The sequence below is a fragment of the Gambusia affinis genome, linkage group LG07, assembly GCF_019740435.1.
Source record: "Gambusia affinis linkage group LG07, SWU_Gaff_1.0, whole genome shotgun sequence".
Classification (NCBI taxonomy): Eukaryota; Metazoa; Chordata; class Actinopteri; order Cyprinodontiformes; family Poeciliidae; genus Gambusia; species Gambusia affinis.
Genome location: NC_057874.1, coordinates 27,606,562 through 27,632,339, shown reverse-complemented (window position 1 = coordinate 27,632,339; position 25,778 = coordinate 27,606,562). Strand labels below are relative to the sequence as shown.

At 40.8% G+C, this 25,778-nt stretch overlaps 1 protein-coding gene across 1 annotated transcript; it reads right to left on the bottom strand.

Annotated features, from left to right (window-relative positions):
- Nucleotides 1-1,438: 1,438 nt before the first annotated feature.
- Nucleotides 1,439-24,075, bottom strand: tasora (transcription activation suppressor a). Its single transcript, XM_044122341.1, has 28 exons — nucleotides 23,539-24,075; nucleotides 21,763-21,908; nucleotides 21,073-21,165; nucleotides 20,899-20,971; nucleotides 19,328-19,419; nucleotides 19,108-19,239; nucleotides 18,878-19,008; nucleotides 17,905-17,936; nucleotides 17,722-17,827; nucleotides 16,459-16,562; nucleotides 16,259-16,362; nucleotides 16,029-16,101; nucleotides 15,354-15,428; nucleotides 14,315-14,499; nucleotides 13,984-14,232; nucleotides 12,908-13,085; nucleotides 12,346-12,459; nucleotides 12,055-12,197; nucleotides 10,847-11,027; nucleotides 9,350-9,814; nucleotides 7,081-8,126; nucleotides 6,372-6,494; nucleotides 5,787-5,946; nucleotides 5,599-5,707; nucleotides 4,663-4,841; nucleotides 4,080-4,229; nucleotides 2,503-3,136; nucleotides 1,439-1,904 (listed from the first exon to the last, which is right to left on the bottom strand). Exons 1-28 carry the CDS (start codon nucleotides 23,795-23,797, stop codon nucleotides 1,487-1,489), a joined length of 5,754 nt encoding a protein of 1,917 aa, XP_043978276.1. The 5' UTR covers nucleotides 23,798-24,075; the 3' UTR covers nucleotides 1,439-1,486.
- Nucleotides 24,076-25,778: the final 1,703 nt, after the last annotated feature.

Here is a 25,778-nt window from a genome sequence, read left to right as displayed (position 1 = left end):
TTTTGAGCATTATATAACCGATGTAACACAATCACTGTCACACATGGAATTAGTTTGGCCCTTTGAAATGAAGCTTGCTTAAAATTTCAAAATAAAAGCCTTGACTATTTTAACATCAGGTAATAGCTTTTTTCAGCATTATATAACTGATTTAATCCAATGACTCTTATACATGGGATGAGTTTGGCCCTTTGAAATGAAGCTAGCTGAAAATTTCAAAAATAAAAGCCTTGGATATTTTTACATCATGTAATTGCTTATTGTGACTGGTTTACCCAAAGCATTCTTACACATTGGATTAGTGTGGGCATTTAATATGAAGCTTTCTGCTAATTTCAAAATAAAAGCCTCAATATGCCCCTCAGGTTATTGCACCACCGCAGGCGGTGCAATAATATGATTCTGCATTATCTGTTTCTCTCAAGCTAGGGAACTGCCTTGCGCAGTTTAACTGCATTTTAGCTTAAACTCAGGCCTTGTTTGGTCAAAAGCAGCACAACAAAACTTAATACGCCATTATTAAATGGACCCGGAGTAAAACATATAAGAATTCTCAATATATTTCTAAATAAATGTGTTGTGCTCATGTCCGTCAAACGGTTTTGCATTTTTGAAGTAGATCGCTTTGGGTTGGTCATTTTAGGAAAGTGTGAGCACCCCTAGTTTATTACTCGATTCACTGGAATTAATCATCTAAAGAACCATTAATCGACAATAATTAGCTTATTAATGGTTTGCACCCCTAGTTGACATTTATTTACTGGGACATAATCATGCTGCCTAAAAGTAACTATAAATTTTAATAGAAAATGTACTTTATTAAAAATATGAGGTTTACTGTGATCAGGTGTGGGATTGAGGTTACCTGGGTCCCGCTAATCCCTTTCCTCATCCTTCTGTAGGCAAATCATTCATCCTTAAGACGCTTCAACACTTTGAACAGAGGGAAAGAAAAATGTATTTCTGTTTTCATGAAATTTTAATACAAAAACCTGATATAGAAAAACAAAACATAAAAACTGACTTAAGTTAAAACCATTTGTTACAGATTTTCTTTCTACAGCAACTGAACAGAAACGGCTCCCAGTGCACCAAACCAAACATTCAGCACGGAAAACGACTTCTTCTCCTCCTTCATCTCCTCCTTCATCTCCTCCTTCATCTCCTCCACTGGTTTAGGGCAACCCCATGTCCTCCTGTGGTTTGAGTTCCCAGAGCGCGAGCAGCTCATGTCCATCAAACAGTGAAAACATCTGCACTCTGTTGAAAACGCTGAAAACTTTTGCTTATTTTCACGCTGGTAAATATTTACATCTGCTCATTAATTTGCTTAGTGTTTCCTGAAATGATCCGGATTTATTCTGACTCTGTAAACAGTTATGACTGAAAGCCTCAGATTGTTTAGTAATAATAATAATAATAATAATAATAATAATAATAATAATAATAATCTTTATTTTTACGGATCAACAGATCCGGCTCTCCTCTACATCCTGTTAAAACCTCCGCCGGGCCGGGCGCCTCGGTACGCGCTCCCACCTGGACCTGCAGGGCCGTAGAACCCGCCCAGGAGGTCCACGCCCGGCTGCTGCAGGCCCCAAACCAGGGGGTTGGCCGTGGGAGCCAGCCCTCCGGGCCAGATGGGCGGGGGGCCCATGATGCCCCGCAGGGCCCCCAACGGGCGCAGGGCTCCCAGTAAGGGTCCGGTGTGGAAATGCTGGCCGTGGAACTGCGGTAGCTGCGGGGGTTGAAGCAGGCCGACGCTCCGCTGTGGCGGCTGGCCGAACAGAGCCGGACCCGGCTGGTTCTGATCCCGGTACATCAAGACGGGGATCCGGGACTCTGCACTGCTCTGGGGAGCCGCTTCAACGCCGACTGGCGGCTGCTGGTTGGACTGGGAGGATCTGCAGGAGAAAACATGACCAGGTAAAACCAGGAAATTTATTCTGATAAATAAAAACTATTATTGATTTATTGATTAATAACTGGACAGCAAAAGCTGCTTAATAGATCTTTATAGAATGTGAACCAGGTGAAGCTAAAACTCTGCAATGTGAGGATTTCTGGGCAAATATTTACAGACAGATTATTTTTATCTTAAGTGCAAAATGTTACTTTATATTTTTTGCAGTGTCGGCTTAAACTGATCTGTTGTTCTTTAATCAAATTAACTTTTTTTATTCAGAAAACTCCAGTTAATTAATTCATTAAATTAGTTAATTATTTCAAAAATCAATTAATCTATTAATCGTTTTCCACAGTTGATTTTTTATTTTTATTTTGGATATTTAAAATGTCTTCTTGTTCCAGTTTTAACTTTTTAAAATAAATTTATCAGAGAGGGAAACCGTCTGCATCTGTCCTGACTTCCTTTGTTGTTGCCATGTTTAGTTCTGACCTCTGACCTTTTTACTTCATCTTTGTTACTTCTTCTGTCTAACTATAGAATCTAACTCTGTGACCTCTGACCCCTTCCGACCTGGACAGGAACCTTGAACTGACCTGGAGACGTCGCCCTCTTCAGGAGAGCCTGATGATCGGTCGGGTTCTCGTTGTCGCTCCGGTTCTTGGTCGAAGTCCGGCCCATTTGGCTCAGCTGACCTAGCAGCTGCGCTCTGATTGGACAGTTCTGGGCGGTTCTGGGCCGACTGTCCCTCTGTGGGAGTGGGCCGCCGTCTGTCCTCCGACCTCTCGCCCTCCGACCTCTCGCCCTCCCACGTCTCCAGCTGCAGACCGGAGTGAATCAAGTCCAGCGTCGCCGTCACGGCCTTCCTGCCGGGCATGAACCGGACCGACTCCGGCGGCGCCGCCTGGTCCGTGGGCGGTGTGAGGTGACCGCCCTCCACAGCAGCGGCAGGAAGGGCAGCGTCGTTTGACTCCACCTGCAGCTCCAGCAGCTGCTGCTGCAGCCGCAGCTGCTTCAGCTGCTTCAGGCGCTCCGCCCGCATCTCCTTGATGGCCTGCTGCAGCACCTCCATGTCTCTGCTGGTCGCCACGGAAACACGATCGCTGCCGGCGTCCGGAGCCAACTGGTCGGGGGCGAGGGGCCAGGTGGGCAGGACGCTGGGCGCCTGGTTGCTATCGGCAACAGGGTGGAGGCGATCGGCGGCGGTGGACGGAGACTGTTGGCCGAGACCTGAAGGTGGAGCAGAACAATGAAGGTCAGGAGGATGAAATTAGTGTCAAACTGAAGGTCCAGGGGCCAAATCCGGTCCGCCGGAGCTTCTCTAGACTTCAGAGGGACGCAGAAATAAATCAATTAATCACATGAAGAATCAAAACGAGTCCAATAATGTCAATTTTGATTCTTTATTGTTTTTTCTCTTTTTTCTCTTTCCACCATAAACTGGATGGTAAAAGTTTTCACTTTGGTGTTTTGGTCTTAATTAGCTCATATTTTGAAGGATAATTTTATTTTCAGAGATTTCATAACTCATATCATTTGTCATTTCTGCTTGTTTATTTATTTTGGATATTTAAATTGTCTTCCAGTGTTTATTGATCTTATTGTTCTTTCATCATTATATAAATCGAAAATGGTCTCCAAACAAAAGTATTATGGTTTATCTCACTGACTTCTGGGACAATTTATCTTCCCTCAAAGTTCGTCTTAGTGTGACAGACCTGTAAATAGAACCATGTAGATAACAGTTGTGTACTAAAATATTATTTTAGCAGTCAAATCAAAGCAGTTTCTTTTATCAGTTTACTGCAACATTACATCAGTCTCTCCACTTTTTTGCAATTCTATGATTGCCGAAATTCACACAAAATCAACAAATCCTTTCATTTTCCCCCCTATACACAATGAGTTTATTCCAAATTGCTGCAAAAATGATAAAAAAAACAATACGATTATGGGATGCTAACTCCAACCTGCAGGTGGCAGTATTTCTTCTACTGTGGTGCCTCAGTCTGGTATCAAGTTTTAGTCCATGAACATTGTAATTTAGACAGATATTTACTAACAGTCAAAACATCTCTGGCACAACCAGAATGTTTGAAAGAACATTTGGGACGCTAATGTGGCCCAAAATGAAAATGAGTTTGACGCCCCTGCAGGAGCAGCAGGAACGGACCTTTGGGAGCGAGCAGATCCTCCAGGAACAGCTGCTTGTCCTTGACGCTGAGATAGCCAACCAGCCGGCTGAAGCTGCGCTCGATTTCTTCCATCGTGGCCACGATGATCCCCCCGTTGGAGTAGACAGGAAACTTATCGAAGGAGTGCTCTGAGTTTAGAAATGAAATTTTAAAAAAATCACTGACATTTAATACCTGAGGTTTGGAGAAAATATGGCTTCTGTGAAACTTCCAGAAATTTAAAATCTGATGGTGCTCAGTTGGATTCGTAGGCATCTTTGCAAATAATCAAAACATTTCTCAAAAGTTCTCCAACGTGCTGCTTGGTTAAAGTGTTATTTGCTTTGTGAATCAGGTCACTGGGACAGAGAAGAATATGCACCAAACTTGGGAATAAGTTACACATCCATTCACACAAAACCTATTTTCTTATCTTCAATTATATGACACTATTTATAATTTTTAAATCAAGTTTAAATTCAAATAATATTTTCCCTTTAAATACTACAACCCTTGAGCACTAATTTAATTTTGACATAATTTACATGTATTTTTGCTACAGTAGAAATCCAGCTGCCGTACCAGTGAGGTAGACTGTGTGTCGGAACTGCGTGTATCGGGCCTGGAGCTCGGTGAGGCAGTCGAGGTCCGGCGACTGATTGTTAGTCATGTCACAGTGATGATACGGCAGGAACTCTACGATCTGCCGCTTCTGGTACGCCGAGAGCAGATCCAGCAGGTTGGCTGCGTCCCTCCGGAACCTGAACAGACAAACATCATAACTTGGGGGGAAAAGCAGCAGCAAAATCTCCACACATGACCTTAGGGTCATCGAACTTGAATTCTTTCAGCAGAAGCAAAGCAACACAATTTGTTTTTCTCATTTTGGATTTAAACTGCTTCTATAAACAACCCAAGCGCAATAAATTAATGTTTTTTGGTGTGTGGAAAGTGAGCTGTTTCAAAAATCTCTTGAATGTTAAGTGACAAACCGCTGAGCTGTTACATAGCAACCACAGCAGAGTTCCGCCTGTTACCTAGCAACCACAGCAGAGTTCCGCCCGTTACCTAGCAACCCCAGCAGAGTTCCAGCACTTTGATGAGATGTTTTTACCTCTTTAGGTGCTGCACAACGGCTGCTGGAATAGACAAGTGTTTTCCTATTGACTTAAGATCCCGAAACGACTTACTACATTTTGGTTGGCTATGCAGGAAGCTCTGCGGTTGTATAATTGCACATCTGTCTGCAATCATTTTCATGTATGAGTATAAACATTGAGTTGGGGGCGTGGGCAGCAGCAGCTTATTTGGACGCCCTAAAAGAAAACTGAGCAGACTAACATCTCATTGTCTAGGAATAATTTTGTACAAAGAAATGTGGTGCAGCTATTTTGTATAACTCAAAGATTGATGCTAATCTGTATAATAGGCATAATAGGTCTCCTTTAAAGGTTGCAGTCAATGAATCTGTGTTTGAGGCGTCGTTCTGAAAGCTACACCTTAAGTTATATTGTGTACCTGGCTTGCTCTTTCAGCCTTTTGTGGGTTTTGCAGTGGATCTTCCACCTCCAGAGACTTTCTGGAGAGCTGTGCTTCTCTAGGAGCATCAGGAGAGCAGCCAGTCGATCTGCAGTAAAACACATCAGAGCTCATTATGGCACATGGAAAAGCAACAAAAACAAAACCGATTCCGGTTCTCTACGTACTGTGAGGAATGATGTCCGGGTTGAGGACCAGCTCGTCGGAGACGATGCAGCCTCCAGAGACAAACAGCTCGATGCAGCTGCTGTTCTTGATGTCGTCCAGCGAGTCGATGCCCACAAACACCACAGAGGAGTGTCGCTTTAAGGACATGAGGCCTGGAATCTGACATGGGCAACAGGCATGGTTACATCAGCTGGACAAGGAAACTACAGCTCTACTAGAGTTACTAGACATGATTAGCTGCTTGCTAGTTAGATGCACCTAATCACACTTACTAACTTTAGCTAGCAAGCTGCATGCTACTCTTTTTTTGTGTATTTTACAAAGAAGGAATTTGTGCACAATGTCTTCAGTGGTTTTGTGTTGATTCCTTCACTGGTTCTTGGAGCAGCGCCCCCCCCAGGCGAGGAGGGGAACAGTTTTTTCAGTTTGGTTGGTTTGACTCAGTGAGGCGTGAAATCGCACCAACTGAAAATGTAACAAATGTGGCAGTTTTGGTTCCTAATTGAACTGGACTATCAGGTGTGAAAACAGCCTGAATCTCAGTGCAGTGTGTTTTTCAGCACCATGCAGGTCCATTAAGGTACCTGATGAACGTGGCCAGCGATGTCCTGGTTCTTGATGATGACCAGCAGGCCGTTCTCCGTGTTGTCCTGGTGCAGGAAGTCCGCTGGACTCTGATGCACGTTGCCCAGGCTCACCAGATATTCCTGCAGGTCAAAAACACGCAAACAACGGATAAACCAGGTGTGTCAAACTCGAGGCCCGAGGGCTAAATCCGGCCCGCCACTGCCTTTGATGTGGCCCTTTAAATATCACCTACAAGATAAAGATTGTGTGCTTAAATATTTAATCAAAGCAATTTTTATCTGTATTTGCGAAAATATGTTCAAACTGAAGAACTTACTAAATGCAGAGTCAGCTATTTGTTAATGTATTAACTAGAGGCGCAACGACTCGATACAATATTTGTATCAGTTTTTGTCAGTTTCACTTTATTTATTTTTCATTGGCTGTTATAATTTAAAGTTGTTTTTACATATCAGACCAAGATTATGAAGCTGTTTGTTGTTTCTGTTTGTTTATTTATTTTCTATATTTAAAATGTCTTCCAGTTCCAGTGTTCTGTTAGAATTTAAAGTTTATGGACCTTTGAGAATGTGTTCTCACATTATCATTGTGCCGTTACCATTATATTACTAGAAAATGATCTCAAAACAACAATATTAACGTTTATCATAAAAACGTCCGGGGCAGTTTGCTGTCCAGCAGAATTTTGCGGTCTTCCCAGCTTACCTTGACCTCCTTGCAGACCGGGTCGTCCGGTTCTGGGCAGTGGACGTAGAACTGCGGCGTCTTCCTCTTGATGTCCTTCAGGATCTCCGCCAGGTTGTGTAAGACGTTCGGCTCCAGCCGGTCGATCACAGAGCTGATGTGTGTGGTCGATGGGACGGGTGCCGCGCCTGGCTCCAGAACCGAGGCGGAGGCTGGGTTTGGACTGGCGACCTGTGGATGCTGGGTTTCAGAACCAGATCCAAGTCCTGACATTGTTACGGTGCTGTCCGCGCCCGTCAGAGTCTCTCCGCCTTCCTCTGCAGGTGAGCAGAGCACGGTCCGAACCGCAGCGTCGTGCTGAGGCTGAGCCGCGCGGCCCCAGGCGGACCCAGGACCAGAGGTTGGGTCACAGTCAGAGAACTGTTCGGTAGCGGCGGTCCGACCCGCTGAAGCCTTCCCTGCTCTGACGCTGGCCACGAAGTCGCTGACAGTGTTGGCCAGTGCGGCGTCGACAGGAATCCCAACAGCCGCCGCCGCCGGGGCGCCGCGGTCCTCGCTCGCCGCCAGCAGGCTGACGATGCTGTCGTGCAGCGAGGCGACGTAGTCGGCGACCGGAGGGCGGGGGTGGTAGAAGGAGACGTAGGGCGAAAACTGCGGCAACGATGCGTACGGCGGCAGGGGCGCCGGCGGCAACGGGGGGAGGTTGTAGTTGATGCCTTCATCCTGCAAGAGGAGCTGCAGGTCCGAGGAAAACTCCATCAGGTTTTTGTCCACGACGCTGTCCAGGTCTCTGACAGGATGGCCAAACGAGCCGCCGTCGGGTTCCTTCGGTTCTGATTGGTTCCTCTCAGCGACCTCTTCATATCCCTCCTCTAGATGAACCTCTTCTTCTTCTGCTGCAACATTTTCTGCCTCTCTTTCCGATTCCTCCATTTGTTGAGATTTGGACGGGGAAGAGTTTATCCTCAGAGGCAGAACCGAGAACGGATCCGTCTCTGCAGGAACCGATGGTGGCTCCGTTTTAACTTCCTTCTGCTGGACCTTCAGCTCAGTTTTACTCGACTCTCCTGAAGGCAAGTTTACGATTAGTGACATCACTTAAAAAAAGTATCAACACCAACGAAAACAAACTTACGTCAATTTTGAGACAGAACAACACAAAGTGAAGGGAAATTACACATTGTTTATTTTCTCTTTGTTAAAAATAGTCCATAAACTGTCACCATTGCTTCTTCCAAGTCGGCCATGTTTGTTTATGCCGAACCAACATTTGATCTTGAGAGATTTTGCGAGATTTCCTGTCTTTTAAATGTTGGGGAGTGAAATCAGTTCTGTGCGGCTCGACACAGAACTGCAAAATCACTGCAAAATCACAAAATTTTACCAAGCACTTTTGGTCCAGTCTCAAGTGCAAATATCTTAGTTTTGTCTTATTTCAACTGCAGTAACTTTCAACTTTTCAGCAAAAATATAGAAGCTTGTTTTGAGTAAATAATTCCTTAATAGGGATTTTAAAAGTTCTGGTTCCACTTAATACATGTTGAAATAAGTGAAATAATCTGCCAATTGTACCAGTAATTTTTTTAAATCAATAGTAAGAAATTATTGCCATATGCTAAATTCTTACATCTTGTTGAAAAGATATTTGAAAGTTAGTTTTATTTTATCTTATTTTAACTATTTGCACTAGAAATTAGATAAAAAATACTTGGTAAAATGTTTTGTTTTTGCAGTACAGTCACGTTTTGGGATTCTGGGAGGAATAAATCCATAACAATGTATATTGCAATAAACTTGTGATCAGTATCAATAGAAAATACAACCAATATTTCCTATATTGGTCGTATTGGTGAACTGGAGTTCCACCGAACCCCAATCCGATCAGTAGAACGGAGTCCAGGGGAAATATTCAATAATTTCCACTGAACTCCAGTCCAGAACCTCACGGCATTCTGGGAGATGTAGGCAGAGGAAAGGCTTTAGTGAGGTTGGTGGAATCTACTAACTCAGTAGCTCGGTCAGTAGTTTGCAGTTTTTCAGATATCTAAAACAAAAAACTGATAAATAATTATTGATATTGACTGATTCAAGTACAAAATTACTTTCTTGATCTTAATGAATTAAAAGAGATGCTTATATCCTCCCGACCCTAAAATAAACTGCTCCACTGTGAAGGTCAAAGGTCAAGTTAAATAATTTACTTCCCAATAGGAACAGAACGATTCTGTTCTGGAGGTTCTGGACGGGTTAAAGATGGATCAGCAGCTGAGCTCAGGTTGCAGAATGTTACCTGGAAACTCCTTGGGGAAAACCTGCAGCTCGTTAGGCGGCTTCACTTCGTTAGCGGGCCGACATCGCTGGGAGGGCGGCGGCTTGGTCTCAGGTGACGGTGAGCGGGCGGGGGAAGGGCGGGGGCTGGGCAGCGGCGAGGGGCAGGTGAGCGGAGACGAGGGCGGGCTGGGGTCCGGGGACGGGCACTGGGATGGCGAAGGCGGCGGACTGGGGTCGGGGGAGGGGCACTGGGACGGCGAGGGAGGCGGGCTGGGGATGGGCGACGAGCACTGGAAGGGGGAGGGAGGAGGCGTCGCCTCCAGGGACGGGTAGGACGGAGGGGGGCTCCGCTCCGGAGACGGGGCGGGGCTCCTCCTGGGAAACTTGGTCGTCACGGTGATGCCGGTGGCCGAGTCGCGGTGCTGGAAACGCGGGTCCTGCGGGAGGCTCCTGTCCCGCTGTGAGTATCGCTCCGAAGAGAGACCTGCAGGGAGGAACCAGATGAAACGTTTCTGCTGCTTCACGTCGCAGTTTCTCTTTCTTCTGAGAGAGAAACAATAAGACCAGATTCAAGATGTTACAATTTTTGAGTCTGGTGGTTTGGTCTCAATTTTCCCTTATTTTCAAGGAGAATTTAGTTTACAGAGATTTCACAATTTGTTTTCTTTGTTGTTTTTGTTTTATTTTGGATATTTAAAATGTCTTCCATCCGCAGCGTTGAATATTCATTACAATTTAAAGTTTACTGATTTTTGTACATGAGTTCCCTGTATTGTTATACAGTTAGTACGCTACTAGAAAATGGTATCAAAAAATGTTATCGTTTATCGTAATATTAATTTATCGTCCAGCTAAATTTGATACTATTACAGGCCTACTGATGTGTTTAGTTTTTTATTTAGATGTTGATGAAAGTACAGAAAAAACATAAGAATCATCAAAGCAGCAAAAATGACAATATTGATCCTAATAATATTATTAACAAAGTAATAGTCGGTGCCAACAGCCTTCGTCTTATTTGGGACTTGGAGAGTAAACTGCAAAAACACAAAATCTTAAAAAGTGTTTTTGGTCTAATTTGTCCTGCAAACATTTCAGTACACTTGAAATAAGATAAAACTAAGTTACTAGTCTTTTTGCAAGGAATATGAGCTTATTGTAAGTCAATAATTCTTTAATATTGATTAAAAAGTTGTAGTTCCATTGGCAGATTGTAAAACTTATATCAAGATATTTTCCCATGTAATAAGTGAAACAATTTGCCGATATTAATCAATATTAACAAATTATTGACTTTAAACAAGCTCCTATTTCTTGTTGAAAAGTTACTTGTAACTTAGTTTAGTTTTATTAGTATTTGCAGTAGAAATTAGACCAGAAACACTTGTTAAGATTTTGTATTTTTGCTGTGAGGATGAGGAGAAACGACTCGTTAGTCCTGAATCAGAGGAAATCCCCGGTGGGCCGAGGCGCTGATCTGCAGCTGATGTTCAGCCGCGTTGCTGAGCGAACCGACCTGTGATGGGGATCAGGACCCACGGGATCTCCCACTCCTCCTCCTCCTCTTCCTGCTCTTCATTAGCCGCCGCTTTCCTCCCCAGCCTTCCTCCTCCTCTTCCTCCGTGGTGGTTCGGCTCCCCGCTGTGCGAACCGGGACTGAAGCCCTCCAGGCTGCTGACGCTGCCTGCCGTCTGCTCCTGCACGCAAGCGCACACACACACACACACACATTGTTTTCTGTCATCATTCAAACCTTTGAGTAACAGAAATTATCGAAGTTCAAGTCTAAAAATAATCCCCTCAATTAAACCGAGTCCAACATCTTTTTGTTGTGATATGAAACATATTTTCTGTGCAATACTAATAATAAAAACTAACGCAGGAAATATCTGGTCGTTCCAACCAAATCCTGAGCAGAGTGACGTCAGTCAGAGGCTTCTTCAGATTTATTGCGATACAGACTGCTACAGGAGATGCTTCCTGCCAACCTCCATCTCTGAAGAGTTTGAATTAATCTGAGCAACAAGAACATTTAATTTTCCTTTGGAACCAATAAAGTAGATCTGAATTTGAACTAAATCACTGCTGGGAAGAAAACGTTATTGTCTGTGTGAGCAAAAACTCAACTGAACTTCACTGATTTGTTTCATAACTGGAATCAAACTGGAACATATCAATAATTAAAACTGAATCTTTTTAAAAGACTGAACTGAACTCACGTCACACTGCAAAAACACAAAATTGCACCATGTATTTAGTTCAGTGAAAATATCTTAGTACACTTTTACTAAAACACAAATAACTTACAAGTAACTTTTCTGCAAGATGTAGGAGCTTGACTAAAGTAAAATGTTCATTAATGTTAACAAAAAGAACTGGTTCCACTGGCAGATTATTTCACATTTCAAAAATAATCTGAAAATGTTTTTCTTTTGTATTGATTTTTTCAAGACACCGTTGTCTCGTTCAGTGGTTCTTGGTGCAGCGCCCCCCACTGACGAGGATCTGAACAGGTTGCTCACAGGGTTTGGTTAGTTTGACCTTTGCATTAATAAGAAATCCCCCGCGCTCCAGTTAGATTATTTGGGATTGAAGCTTAGCAGAACATTTGATACATCACAGCTGGGCTCTTTTTTTCAAACAAATCCAGATTGTATTCAGTTTTCAGTCACAGACTTCTACCAGAATCTTTCATTTCTGAAACCATAAATGATGATGTTTTACCTCCAGCTCCTCCTGCTTCCTCAGGTCGATGTCACAGTTAGTGGGCAGGCCCAGTTTCATGGCCAGCCGACCGAACGGACTCGACTCCTTCAGTCCGTCCTCTATCGCCTCAGAGGGACTCTGGTTAGCAGCGTTAACGAGTCCTGCCGTGAAAATGCATTAAAATACTGTCAACATCGCCATACCAGGTAGATATCATGCTCTAAATACCAGCTTTTCATTAATTCAGGCGCTTTCAGGTAAGAAAAACAAAGTCACTGAACACAGACAAGAAATAAAAGGTTCTGTCACCTTTCAGCTGTCTGAGAAATTTAACAGTTACTTCGGATCCGTCTTCCCTCAGATCCACGTCCTTCAAACCCAACGAGGTGATTATAGATGCAAAAGAGGTTTTGTTTCCTCCAACTGGAAGAAAAAAATGGGCAGAAAACAAATAAATACAGAAACCAATAAACAAAAAGTATTCAAAAGCATTAAAATGACCAACTTTATTTTAGTTTTAGAAACAATTTCCTGTATTATAGCTGAAAAGCACCAAGTTGGTCTGAAACTGATTAAGCTGCAGGTGACATAATTAGAGCATCAATTAATGATTACTCTAGTAATCAATCAGTAACGATTAATCAGGTAAAAAATGCAAAATCTGGCACATTCTGTAGATTTCTCATTTAACAACTAGAGCTTATTTTATTTTCAAAAATGCATAAAAAGACACATATAAACAAAAAATAATTTTTATTATTTTATTACCTAAAATGCAATAATATTGCATAAAATCAGAGAGATATCAGTTTATGTGCTGCAGAAGAAAAAGCTGTAAGATTCCTGAACAGAAACTGAAAGTTCGGTTCACCTGGAATCCTGTCGGCTCTTCCTGTTTCAAGAGACGCCTTGAAGTATTTTAGCGTTCTCTCCGCCGTCTTCTGATCCATCTTCCTCTTCGAAGCTTTCGAACCATCGCCATCCTCCCTCCTCACTTCTGCCTCTGCGTTTTTCTTACAACTCAGAATCTGGTCCAACAGCTGCTGCACCTGTTCAACAATCAGACAAAAAAAAAACATTTTTCCTAAAAGAAAATTCAAACATTTTCCAGGTAAGTTTTCAAACTTTTCCACCATCACACTTTTGAGAACTATAACTAACGTTTTCCAAATTTAGGCTTTTAAGCAAACGTTAGAAACTTTATTATGAAACTGCAGTTTGAATATCAAGCAACGTCAAGGACTTTATACAGAAATCAAACACTATCCAAACCTCGAAAACAGCTAAATGAAATTCAAGACTTTCAAGGATATTAAGAACCTGTACAAACCCTGAAAGTAACCAATCCCAGAGATGATGTTGTTTTTTGTATCTCACTGTTATAGTCTGACCCAGGAGTGATCCGTGCCACTGAACCACCATCTTGGTAGGCAAGCGCAGCGCAAAGAATAGATGAACAATGGCCTCCAGACCAACAAAAAGAACGTAGAGTATTCAAAACCTGTAACCGAGTATTAGTTGTAATGTGCTTATATTTTTTATTAAGTATATAGGAACAATGGGCGTGCTGTGGTGGCGTAGGGGACAGCGCGACCCACATTTGGAGGCCTTCAGTCCTCGACGCAGTGGTCGCGGGTTTGATTCCCGGACCGGGCAGACGTTTGCCGCATGTCCTCCCCTCTCTCCTTCCCCCTTCCTGTCAGCCTACTTTCAAATAAGGGACACTAGAGCCCACAAAAGACCCCCTGGAGGGGAAAAAAAAGTATATAGGAACAAGGCGAGAGTTCGTTCTAAGCTTGTGGCTTGTTTATCGTTGTCATAGCAACTGGCATTGCAGTTAGATACAAATACAAGATGGCTGTCTTTATATATAGCTGCTACGAAGTCCTCCAAGTGCGACATCACATGAGACCTATGCCTTTTTAAATTGTCTGACGGTTATTTCACCTTATGAGCGTTGTGTCCCGCCGCGCCTGGTGGGCCTCTGTTGTTCCTGGGTGTTTCCTCCGGCGGTGGCTCAGGTCCGAGGAGCGCCTCTACCGCCTGCCTGGCGCGCGCTACCGACAGCATGTAGGCGGCGGGGTTGGCCAGGTAGGAGCGCAGGTAGCTGTCCGTGTTGGGCCGGTGGTAGGGCGGGCAGGGCTTGGTCTCCTCGTCCAGAACCGAGTCGTACTCGGTCATGGGGCACGGCTGGACCTGCAAACACATCCAGTTTCAGAAATGGGTCTGAAAACGAGCGGCTAAGAGGCTTTTCCTTTTAAGAGACGAATGAGCGTACGCTGCCGGCGGTCACGCCGCTGAGGTATTCACGGGTCTGCTGCTCCACACCAGCAGAGAGGTTGGCCGGCGGGTTGGCTCGGGTTTTCACCAGGGAGTGGTGCAGAGCTGGCAGGAAGTCGGAGAGGCGCGGCATCGGCCAGGCAGAGGACGGTAAACTGTCCTGGGAGGAGGAACACCGTGACGCTGCAGGAAAAGAAAGAAACAAAAAACATTTTGCTTTTGTATTCACAGTATTCAAACAATTCATCAACTTAATTATCAATTAATGGTTTACTTGATTAAAATTAGCTGCATTCAATTAACTAGTAACGTCTGCTTAGATGCTCTTTCATCTAAGCGGATGTTAAATGACAGAACATCTAAGCTTCTTTCATCTGTTAGATGTCTGGTAGTTTGGCCTCCATCCAGCAGAGGGCGGTGCTGGTGATCCTGACGCAGAAACATAGATGGCACCAGGATCCAAGAGAAACAGTCCAAACAGACTCTAGCGTTGCATGAAGTATAAACACTAAACCTTCTTAAAGTTATCAGCTTAATGTCGCTCATTCAGCTGAGCTGCTTGATCTCTGTTCATGGGAATTAACTGTTTCATATATTTTATTCTTTTCACCTTTCATTTTTCAGTTTAGTTAGATTTTATAAATATGTCTAGGTTTGTTAACATGAAAAAACACAGTTTTCTGTTTATTCAGTCAGTATTCAGTGTTAAGATTTAATAGTTTTTTTTAATTCAACATATTATGAAAATATTGCAAGAAAACAGAAAGCTACATAGAAAATAAAAGATTAAATAATCCTGCCACGTCATAATCTAAGACCTCTAATAAGCAAATTTAAGGCCAACTTATTGTCTAATAAATTTAAGACTTTTTAAGGATGCGCTGACACCGTGTTTAACTCAAAGTGCTTCAGTAGCAGGACACCAGGCTTCTGCTTTCTTAAGATTTTGTAAAAAGTCCAGCTGCCTGAGAGTTTCCGTCTATTCACACAGATGGGAACTAAACATCTAACTCCTCCCCCTCATTATTTTTACTCACTGAATGTGGAAACGTCTCTGGGCTCCAGGAAAACAAACAAGGCCTGAAGGCTCCTCTTCCAGTTTTCTCCTCTCTCTGAAAGCACAGAAACATTTATTAGCTCAGTCCTAGCTAACATTTATTAGCTCAGTCCTAGCTAACATTTATTAGTTCAGTCCTAGCTAACATTTATTAGCTTAGTCCTAGCTAACATTTATTAGCTCAGTCCTAGCTAACATTTATTAGTTCAGTCCTAGCCAACATTTATTAGCTTAGTCCTAGCTGACATTTATTAGCTCTGTCCTAGCTAACATTTATTAGCTCAGTCCTAGCTAACATTTATTAGCTCAGTCCAAGCCGACATTTATTAGCTCAGTCCTAGCTAACATTTATTAGCTCAGTCCAAGCTAACATTTATTAGCTCAGTCCTAGCCAACATTTATTAGCTCAGTCCTAGCTAACATTTATTAGCTCAGTCCAAGTTGACATTTATTAGCTCAGTCTGCCATCAGTTGATGTTTGTTTTATGCAAAACAGAAAAATATTCATACCTGTTAAACATTTTTCACATTTTAAGTGTCAAAACCAGCATAAACAAATCTAACTCCATCCATCTTCCCATCAATCCTTCTCCACAGCATGATGCTGCCACCACCATGTGTTCAGATAACATGCAGCAACTCGTTCATGTCTTACCCGTCGGTGTGGCCATCTGAACGCTGGACAGCAGGAAGAGGAAACCTTTATCCGTGAGTGGATTCACCAGAACCTAAAGAGAAAAAAATTAAACATTTGAATTTTACTTTTTATTAAGAGCCATAAGTGTTAAAATTACAAGAAATAAAAGTTTGAAATATGCCACTCTATAAAATCTATAAAATCATTGAATATTTTTCACTATATTCTATTTTTTGAGTTTTACCCACCAGCTCTTTGGTCTCCAGCTCCCTCAGCAGCATCGTTACGTTAGTGGAGGACTGATTTCTGTCAATCACCTCCAGCAGGCTGCAGTAATAGCCGTCAGTCACAACTACACACACACGCACACACATTTAAAAACTCACCGTGAACGAGAACAAACAGAGACAGAAATGAAGATTTAAACCCTCAGCGGCGGTTTGCTCACCTTCTTTGCTGCTGCGGTAGGTATTAAAGGAGAACACAGCAGAGGGAACCAGGTTGGTCACTTCATCCAACGTCACAACCGAGTCGACGTCCAACTTCTCAGGTCTGAAGGAGGAACAGTTCTTCAGAAATGAGTGTATTTAAATAAACTACTGCTGCACAATAATAAGTTGGACGATAAATTGTGAAACAAGTTACTACAATAAACAATAATATTGTTATTATTAGACAAATTTCAACTAATGCAAGAATAAAAATAATGGATTAATGGAGGTGTTCCCACTCAAAGATTAAAAATAAAACTTTTATTTCTAAAGAACATTTACCAATGGAACTAGAAAACATTTTAAATATTCAGAAGAAACTAAAACCAATTGCCTTTCAAAAAATAACAATCAATCAGCTTAAACAGAAAAAAAATGGCAAAAGTGACAAGAAGTGTAAACTAACTACTTTGTGCAGCGTTTGTCAAAATGGCAGCTTTTCAACGTTATTAAAGGGGAGCGTCGGAGCGCGCTGTGGTGGCGTAGGGGATAGCACGACCCACATTTGGAGGCCTTGAGTCCTCGACAAGGCCGTCGCGGGTTCGATTCCCGGACCCGGCGACATTTGCCGCATGTCTTCCCCCCTCTCAATCCTTTTCCTGTCAGCCTACTGTCATATAAGTGACACTAGAGCCCACAAAAAGACCCCCTGGAAGGGAGAAAAAAAAAAAGAAAAAAAGGGAGCGTCTCTAACGACTGTGCAAATTAAAACTAATGCTCTCGTTTCAATTTATTATAAAGTTCACACGTGACGTCACACTTCTGGGAACTTGGAAGCTGACAGCCATCTTGGTAGGTATCAGTAACTAACTGTCATGACAGTTGCTATGGAGTTGCTATGCCAACAATAAACAAGCCACATTCTCTGTCTCCTACAAGTTGATCCTGATCAGCAGTGATTTTGTTGATATACATTTGTCTTGCACATTGGTCAAGAGTGTCAATATACTGTCTTATTGTTGGACTCAAAGCCACTGGTCTCCTATGCTTTCCGCTGCACTTGCCTACCAAGATGGCGGTTCAGTAGCACTTCCAGTTCAGACTTGTGGAAACGATGCATTGATTTATTGCGGCACGCTCAAAGGCACATCCTAAATGAACGAGCAAAAAACTAACTAAATAAGGAATCAGAAAGTCTTCAGGTTTCTGATGCTCAGGGGAAAACTTGTTTCCTTTCCTGACCAGGTCAAAGGTCAGAAGGTGTTCTGTGTGGGACTCACAGCCTGAGGGGCAGAAAAGGAGTGGAGCTGGACCGGAGGGAGACCTGGAGCAGAACCTGGTCGTTTTTCACCAGATCTCCGGTCCACACGTTGAACTGAGCGCACCCTGGAGGGAGGAAGGAGGAAACGGCGCGTGAGGTGGGGTTGAAGCTAAAGAGCAGAAAACAGCTGAGCTGAGTTTACCTTTGCTGCTCTCTGAGAACTGACTGCTGGACCTGAAAAACAGACCATGACGTCACATCAGACTGAGATTTTTAAAAAACACAACTAAAAATTATCTTTAGGATCGTTAAGAATGAATGAACGTACTTTATTAACTCCGAGGGAAGAAATTTACATTTCAGAACAGCCCAAGCAAATAAACAACATAAGACTTGGGTAGACAGAGATAGACTGCCCTTTAGTTAGATGTGTAAACAGAAAACTTGACTAAAGTAAAATAAACACATAACTAAACTGCACCCAAAGGGTCTGTTATAGATGCTCCTCCCATCATTTATCTGTTTCTGTAACAGCTTATGGCTGCAGGCAATAATTATTTTAGTAATCAATTACTCTGATGATTGATCTGATAAAAGAAAAATGGTACCAATTTACAATAAATAGCTCATATATGTTATTAATTTGCCTCTAAGCACTTTATAAATCATTAATAAATGTTTATTAAGCATTAATTAAGAGATGGGGAAGGCTCTGGGAAGGAAATAGAAGATTTTTCATTTTAAATTGAATATTTTCATTACAGAAAGTTGGAGAGGAAAAGTGAGTCATATACATATTTTTGTACAGTTTTGGTTTAATAATAACTCAAACTGCTTTTTTTTGTCTTTCAACAAACAGCCTTTTTTAGACTCTATATTCTCCAGTTAACAATTAATCAATTACTAAATTAGTCAACGATTATCTCAATAATTGATTCATTACAATTAATCGTTTCAGTTTTATGGGTTAGATGTGCTGAAAAAAATCATTTTAACCACGAATGAAGTGAAAACTGTACAGTGATCGATTCTCCACTTCAACATCCTGATAAATCAGGACCAGAAACCCAAAAATCTAATTTTTGTCCCCACTCTGTGAACACACCACATGTGAGTCAGTCACATTTTTAAAACTGATCATGACAGGTCTTCTGGTTTCAACCGGATCTGGGTACCTGACGGGCGCCGCGGGTTTGACGGAGAGAGGCGCGTCTTTTCCTTTAAAGTGGAAGGAGACGACGGCGTACGGACACACCTGGCGCGGTCGCTCCCGCAGCTCATCAAACAAATACTCATAGAAGTATTGCTGCAGTTGGAACAAGCGGAAGCACACAAGGCGTTGAGATGAGACCACTGGCTGAAGCTTGCAGCCAGGTATGAGCAGCTGAGCATTGTGGGAAGTCACCTGCGTGAACTCGTAGGCGCGGAAGCAGCTGAGCGAGTTGACCTTGCTGGCGTTCTTGGCAATGTGGCTGTCAAAGCGAGGCGTCGGGTCCTGGAGGATCTTCATGTTTTCGTAGATGCTCTTCACCTTCCCCTGAAACCCGAAACAGACGCTGCACAACACTCAAAACTGAAACAAAATGGCACCGAGGATGACGAGCATCACCTGGAAGCTGGCTTACCTTCATCACCTTGAGGATGAGGAGCTCCCCGGTCGTCCCAGGGGTCAAAGGTCTCGTCTGCAGCAGGTCCGAAAACCTTGACAGATACACGCCTGCAACAACAAGCTCATTCTGAACACCACACAACCTTAAACGACCTGCTGGAAGTAAAAGAATGTCTATAAAACCGTTTATAGGAAGAAAAATATATTTTCATCGCTTTGTCACCATATATTTTAGGGATTAACCTTTGACACCCCTCAAAACTAATTTTGACTCCTATTTAAAATTAAAATAAAGAGGAAAAAAAGTTTTTACAAGCAGTTAAAGATGTCAGTATTTATACCTATATATATATAAAACTAAAATAAAAAAAAATGCAATAAAATAAATTTTGAAACCACAAATAAGATATAAAATGTTTACAGATATTTTTTTCTTTGCATATTGAGACTAGATAATTATGTATTGGCTAGTATTTTGTTATTATCAAGACTTATGCCCTAAGTCTTGATGTACAATAGGATGGACATTCAGATCTGAAAGAAATCCTGCAATTTAATGATAAGAAACATTTTAAAAATAACTAAAAATACTATCACTGGAAATATTTCCAAATTTATTAGGCCACCATAAACTTAAATGTGTAATTTTGATGAAAAACAGACATTTTCTCCTCCCCATCTCTAGTTTCAGAGCAATGGCTGTCTTGTTTGATGCCTCTGATCAACATCACTTGTCAATAAGAAGCTAGTCAGCAACAAAAATCAGTCAAATGACATAATCCCCATTTCTTTTTATTAGCTTAAACCCATAAATATGTTATGTTCATTCCAGTGGACGTCAGGTCTAAAGGGGTTAATAGACTTAAGATTATTATTGTTTGCTTTATATTATATATTTTAGTTTCAATAAATAAAGAATAATGTGTAAAAAAGTAAGGCATATAAAATGGAGGATAAAATACATTTATACTTCTGCTCCCTCTTTTTCAAACAAATAGTTATCTAAATATAATATGTATATTGGTATTTGAATTGTAAACCTGTTTGAATCAAATAAATAAAATAATAATCTATAAATTATTTATTAAACTAGGATAATTTCCATTAGATGAACTAATAACGCGCGTTTAAACCTTCTTTCAGTGTTGCCGTTTTGCCGCCATCCAGCAGAGGGCGCCGCTGATCACCCAGTAGCGGAGCCAACTGATTCAAAAACAAAGATGGCGGCCGTGTCTCATAACGGGAAATAGAAACGGTCCAAACAGAATCCAAGATGAGACGTAAAATTCACTTTATGCAGTTCTGTTTTGAAATATAAACACTCGACAAGCTCACTAAGTTTTGACCGTAAATAGCGCTGTTTCATGGCGGATAATTCTCAGCCAAAAATTATTGATGTGCCACAAAAACGATGGTAACGCAGACAAAATGCAACGTGATAGAAAGCAGATGTGACACCAATAAAGACGGTTTATTGTGAGGGCTGATTTTGAGTTAATACACTAAATAAAGCGAAGTTTTAACATTCCCTCAAAAACCACAATCAGCTGTATGACAGTAAATTTTAGATTAATTAATATCTCCTACCTTTACTCGGGTTTCCCAGCACCGTGTTTTTGCTCTGACCGACAGTTAGTCCCTTCTCACAGTGAACAGGCAGCTGCAAGAGTAAAAAAAATACAAACTTAAAATTAAATGGACAATAGAAAAAGCTGAATTTGTTTTCTTTATTGTGAAAACATCGCAGCTAAATTGTCCTACCTTGAGTGAATTAGTCATCAGGAAGCAGTAGCTCTCCTCCAGCTCCTTATCCGTCCTTCCGTCTGCTTTCATCTCTCTCCGTTTATCCACGAACTGAAAAACAAACCATCGTTTTTCTCAGCAGGTAAAAACCAAGGAACTAATGCAACTGAGCACAAACTATTCTGAACTTTAACACGTTTATTTCTCTCCTTAAACATCCTCTACGCTTATCAACATAGATCTGGACGACATGGCTCAAAAACATCTTAGGATATAAAGAAAAGAAATTATATCCTGAGATTATCAGTCCATATTGATAATTACTGATTTGTTTTTTTGTCTTGCATATCTGAAATACTGCTACACTGGTGGAGCTATTCACAACATTTGGAATATATTAACCAAATGTTATTAACCGTTTTCTGAATATTGTAATGACAACATATATGGTGCAGCTTTAATTTGGTATATTTCACCCCTTTCTATCAAGTCACCAGAGTTCAAGTCCATCATGTGTTCCTGCTACTAACAATTCAACTGATGCCTTTGTTTCTGCAGCACCAGGTGGTTTTGTTTCAAGGTTTACACAGAATCACCAAATCACTGAAAATATTTGAACCAAAACATCTTTTTTTAAGCTGATAAGTAAAAAGAGACTTTCTGATGGATTCTAGTGAAACAAAAAGGAACAACAAGCTCGTTGCTCACTTCCTTCTCCAGCAGCTCGCTGTGGACAAGCCGAGGGTTGCTGTAAGTGAAGCAACCTGAAGAGTTGCTGTCGATGTAGCCGGATGTCAGGATGGTCTTCATGTCCTCATACTCCCTGGACTCGGTGGAGACAAACTGGAAAAGAGCTGAAGAAGAAGAAACATTTATTATGTTATTGACTAAAATGCAACAACAGCATTCTTTAGTGAAAGCTGATCATTTGTGGCAAAGGAAGCATCTGCAGCTATAAAATATTTCTACCATCATGAGAAAAACTGTTTCTGCTGGGCGGAACATCAAAACAGTGCGAGGCTGATCTGCGGATTACTTTTTGATTAACTGATTAATAATTAGATAGGAAAAGGTGATTCATAGTATTTTTTTTTCTTTTTTTACAGAATTTGAATCAGTTGAAGCTAAAACTGCCACTTGTGGAGTTTTGCGTAGAACATATTTACATTCAAAAGCTTTTTTATTTTTATCTTAAATGGAAACTATATATACTGGAAGAAAAAAAAAATATATATATATATTTGATTGGTGGTATATTTATTTTTGCTTTATTATATTTGCTTATTTGTAGTGTGTTCACTGAAGCCAATAGCAATAAAACTGATCTGGCATAAAAGAATTAAATAAGGAAAACAAGTTAGAAAATAAAAACAAATACAAAAATTAATTAAATGATACAACTAAAAAATATATAACTAAAACTTTAACAAGTAAAAACTAAAATTATATATAAAATCCTGATCTGGATTATTCTTTTGTCTTCCAATAAGACCAAAAACATACATCACTGCAAAGACCAAAGTGAACCTTTCTGACTGTTCATAACTGTCTGATTTGAATAACAGATCATTTGTGAGGTAAACTGAAGACAAATGATAATGACTGAAAGTCATCAAAGCTGGGAAACCTTGAAAAATAAGGAGCAGCTTTGATTTCTCAAAAGCAAAAATCGCAAAGCAGATGCATGTATAATACCTTTAGGCAGGGTCGTAATATTAGTTTTTGTCTGCGTGCAAAATAGTATTTCTTTTTTCCTCAAGGTAAATAAAATTATCATGGCTTACATTGTTTACAGGAGTTACTTAAAAAACCATCAACAAAACTGGCTTCTCACATCCTTCCATGTTCGTCTTAAGGCTACGGTAATGTTTATTTGCCTATTATCTATTATTAATCTGAGGTACAGCAAAATAAAAATGAATTTGAGAAACTCTGTAATATTGTTTTGGTGTCATTAACTACTGTATCCATAACCGGACACTCAAGCTGCTAACTGCTATAATAATGTAAACATGGAGGCGGTTACTTCCCTTTAGCTAAAAACTACAATCTACACAAAGGCAAAAACAAGCTTTAGGGTAAAAATCAAAGTATATTTTAGTACCTACAACAGGAAAATAAGATATAGTTCTTAAATAATGAAATATTACCAAATGGTAAAACGTTTATAAGCTTGTAACTGAAGCGACTGACAGCTAGCTGTTAGCATTGCATTATTCCATTAGCCGCTAGTTTAACATTAGATCTCTGAACTGAACATAAAGATTGGAAACTAAACGTAATCTTTTTACATAAGAACAGAGTAACATAAATGACACTGATGGTGTCACGAGTGTCATTTATGGTGGACAGGCATCCAAATGCCTTGTTGCTAACTAAACTGGCAGGATAGATGGAAGTGTCCGAGAATGGATACATACTTGTCTGATAATTGAACTCTTATAGATAAAAAAAAAAAAACACCATTAATTTGGAGCATCATACCCTTTTTCTCTTTGGTTTTCCTCGGTATGTGGAACTTCTTGGGCTCACTCGGCATATGTCGCTGGTGGACCACTTGCGGTGCTGATTTCCTCCGCTCCGCGATCTTCCCCGCGGCCGCAGGGCTCAGTCTGGCCGCGGCAGGGTAGCCTCCTCGACCAGGGGTCGAACAGAGCAGCTCGCAGTCCCGGTAGCTAAAGTCCGCGGTAGCCGACACTCTCCTCACAGGGCAAGCCTCTCTCCGGCTGAAGCCGTCCTCCATTGTGAGATCCTCCACTAGATCGACGCTTGCTCACTGATGTTACCTCCAGAGCCCGCAGCGGAGGAAGGCAGCCCCGCACAAAACCCGCGCCATGCTTCCGCCGCCGAGAAATGATCTTCTTCAGAGTTAAACCTGCGGCCAGTTCAATAAAAACTGCTTTACTGCCACCTGCTGGACAAACGACTGTGCTGCAAGTGTGATCTCAGAGTACTTAATGAAAATAAAAACACAAAAATCGGCTGATTTGAGCTTATAAATTGGTTTAAAAATGTTGAATATTTTTTAAAATGTTTATATTCAGAATTTATTGTTTGAAAAATAATAAAATATCACTATGTATTTTATCCATTCTGATTCGTTTGAAAAATAATAGAATCTGACTATACATTTTATCCAAAGCACAAGGCAATCTTGGTTTTTCTATTACTTAATACAATTAACTGATATTGCTGCGCACCAGAAAGGTTATTTACATCCCATTTGTTGAACATTTTAAGGTAATATTTTATATAAAAAAACAACATTATTTTCAAAGAATTGTTTACATAATTAAAGTTTATTGGTATTTGAGAGGACGTCTTATGGAATTATCAACATATTACTAGAGTAACTGCTGGAAGTCATAGACATGAAAATCAGAATCATAAGGACTGTCGCTCAATACCGCTACTCCAGAGGTCGACCTTCTGATTTCAAATGTTGTTCTTAGCCATCATACAGTAACTTTTAACAGTCAGAAATTCATAGTCACAGAAAACAAAACAGTGCAATTAATTTTTTAACAATTTGCTGCAATTTTTATTTGTGCAAAGACAAGAAAGTACAACAGAACACATTTAAAAAAAAAATTATATTCAATAAAAGAATATGTGTGATATAAAGAAACTCAGTGTTTCAACAGTTTGCAGTTTTCTGGAAGATTTATGGTGCACAGAAGCTGAATGCTGCGTCTAAGAATTTTTCAAACCGGATCCAATATGCCGGCTCTTCTCATCAACAATAATAAGCTGTGGTGGAAACGTGTTTATTTTACAAGACAAACTTGTCAACAACTCTGGAGTAAAAAAAAACCTAAAATGATCACATAATGTCTCATGTAACAAAACGTAGTTCACAATTAGTTTCAGTATTAACGGGTCTGTAAAAACCCATGAATGTCACGTTTCTCAGTGCCAGAAACTGCTGTGACTGGGATGAGGGCGCCACAGTAACATGATAAAGAATAAAATTTGCATTGAACCAAACTTCATGACTTTATCTTATGGCAGACCATTTTAACATAAAATAGGCTTTGGCACACATTGGTTTATGACATATTACATAATTAAGATATCTCTAATTAAAATTTTAATTTACAATTAAATTGTATGGGACCTTTAATTCAAGATATCTGCAATAAATTACTTTGATTTGAAACACATATTTCAGATATCAAGAATTAAATTATGGCTGTAGTCATAAAGAAAATTTTTGATGTCTCACTTTTTATTCTGACTTAAAATAACTTTAATAAAGATACATTTTAAAAATGAGATTTTTAGGATTAAGGAAGTTGCTAAATTCCTAATTTAAAATTTCTAAATTAACTAAATGACGTTTAATCTAGATTCCTTTTCTGCTCTGGATATCTTGAATTAACAAGAGGTGCAGCTCTGGGATTTCTGGTTGTTTCTCTGATCTTCACACTCTGAATCTGCTGGACGTCCACTCCTTGGCAGCCAATTAGATGCTTTCCTCTCTGGAGAACGATGGACTGGAGATGATTGATCCAGTACTAGAGTACCAACAATACTGCTAGCTCTGATTTCTTCTCTCTCTAGACTTTGGTTCATCATTTTTTGTGTTGTTTGGAATATTGTTGTCTTGTTGTCTGGAATATTGTTTTTTCCAACAGGGTGTCCAGTTGGAAAAATGTTGGATCTTAATGTCTTACTATCATACAGTTTTTATGGTGCGTAACTATGTCAACAACTGGGATCAG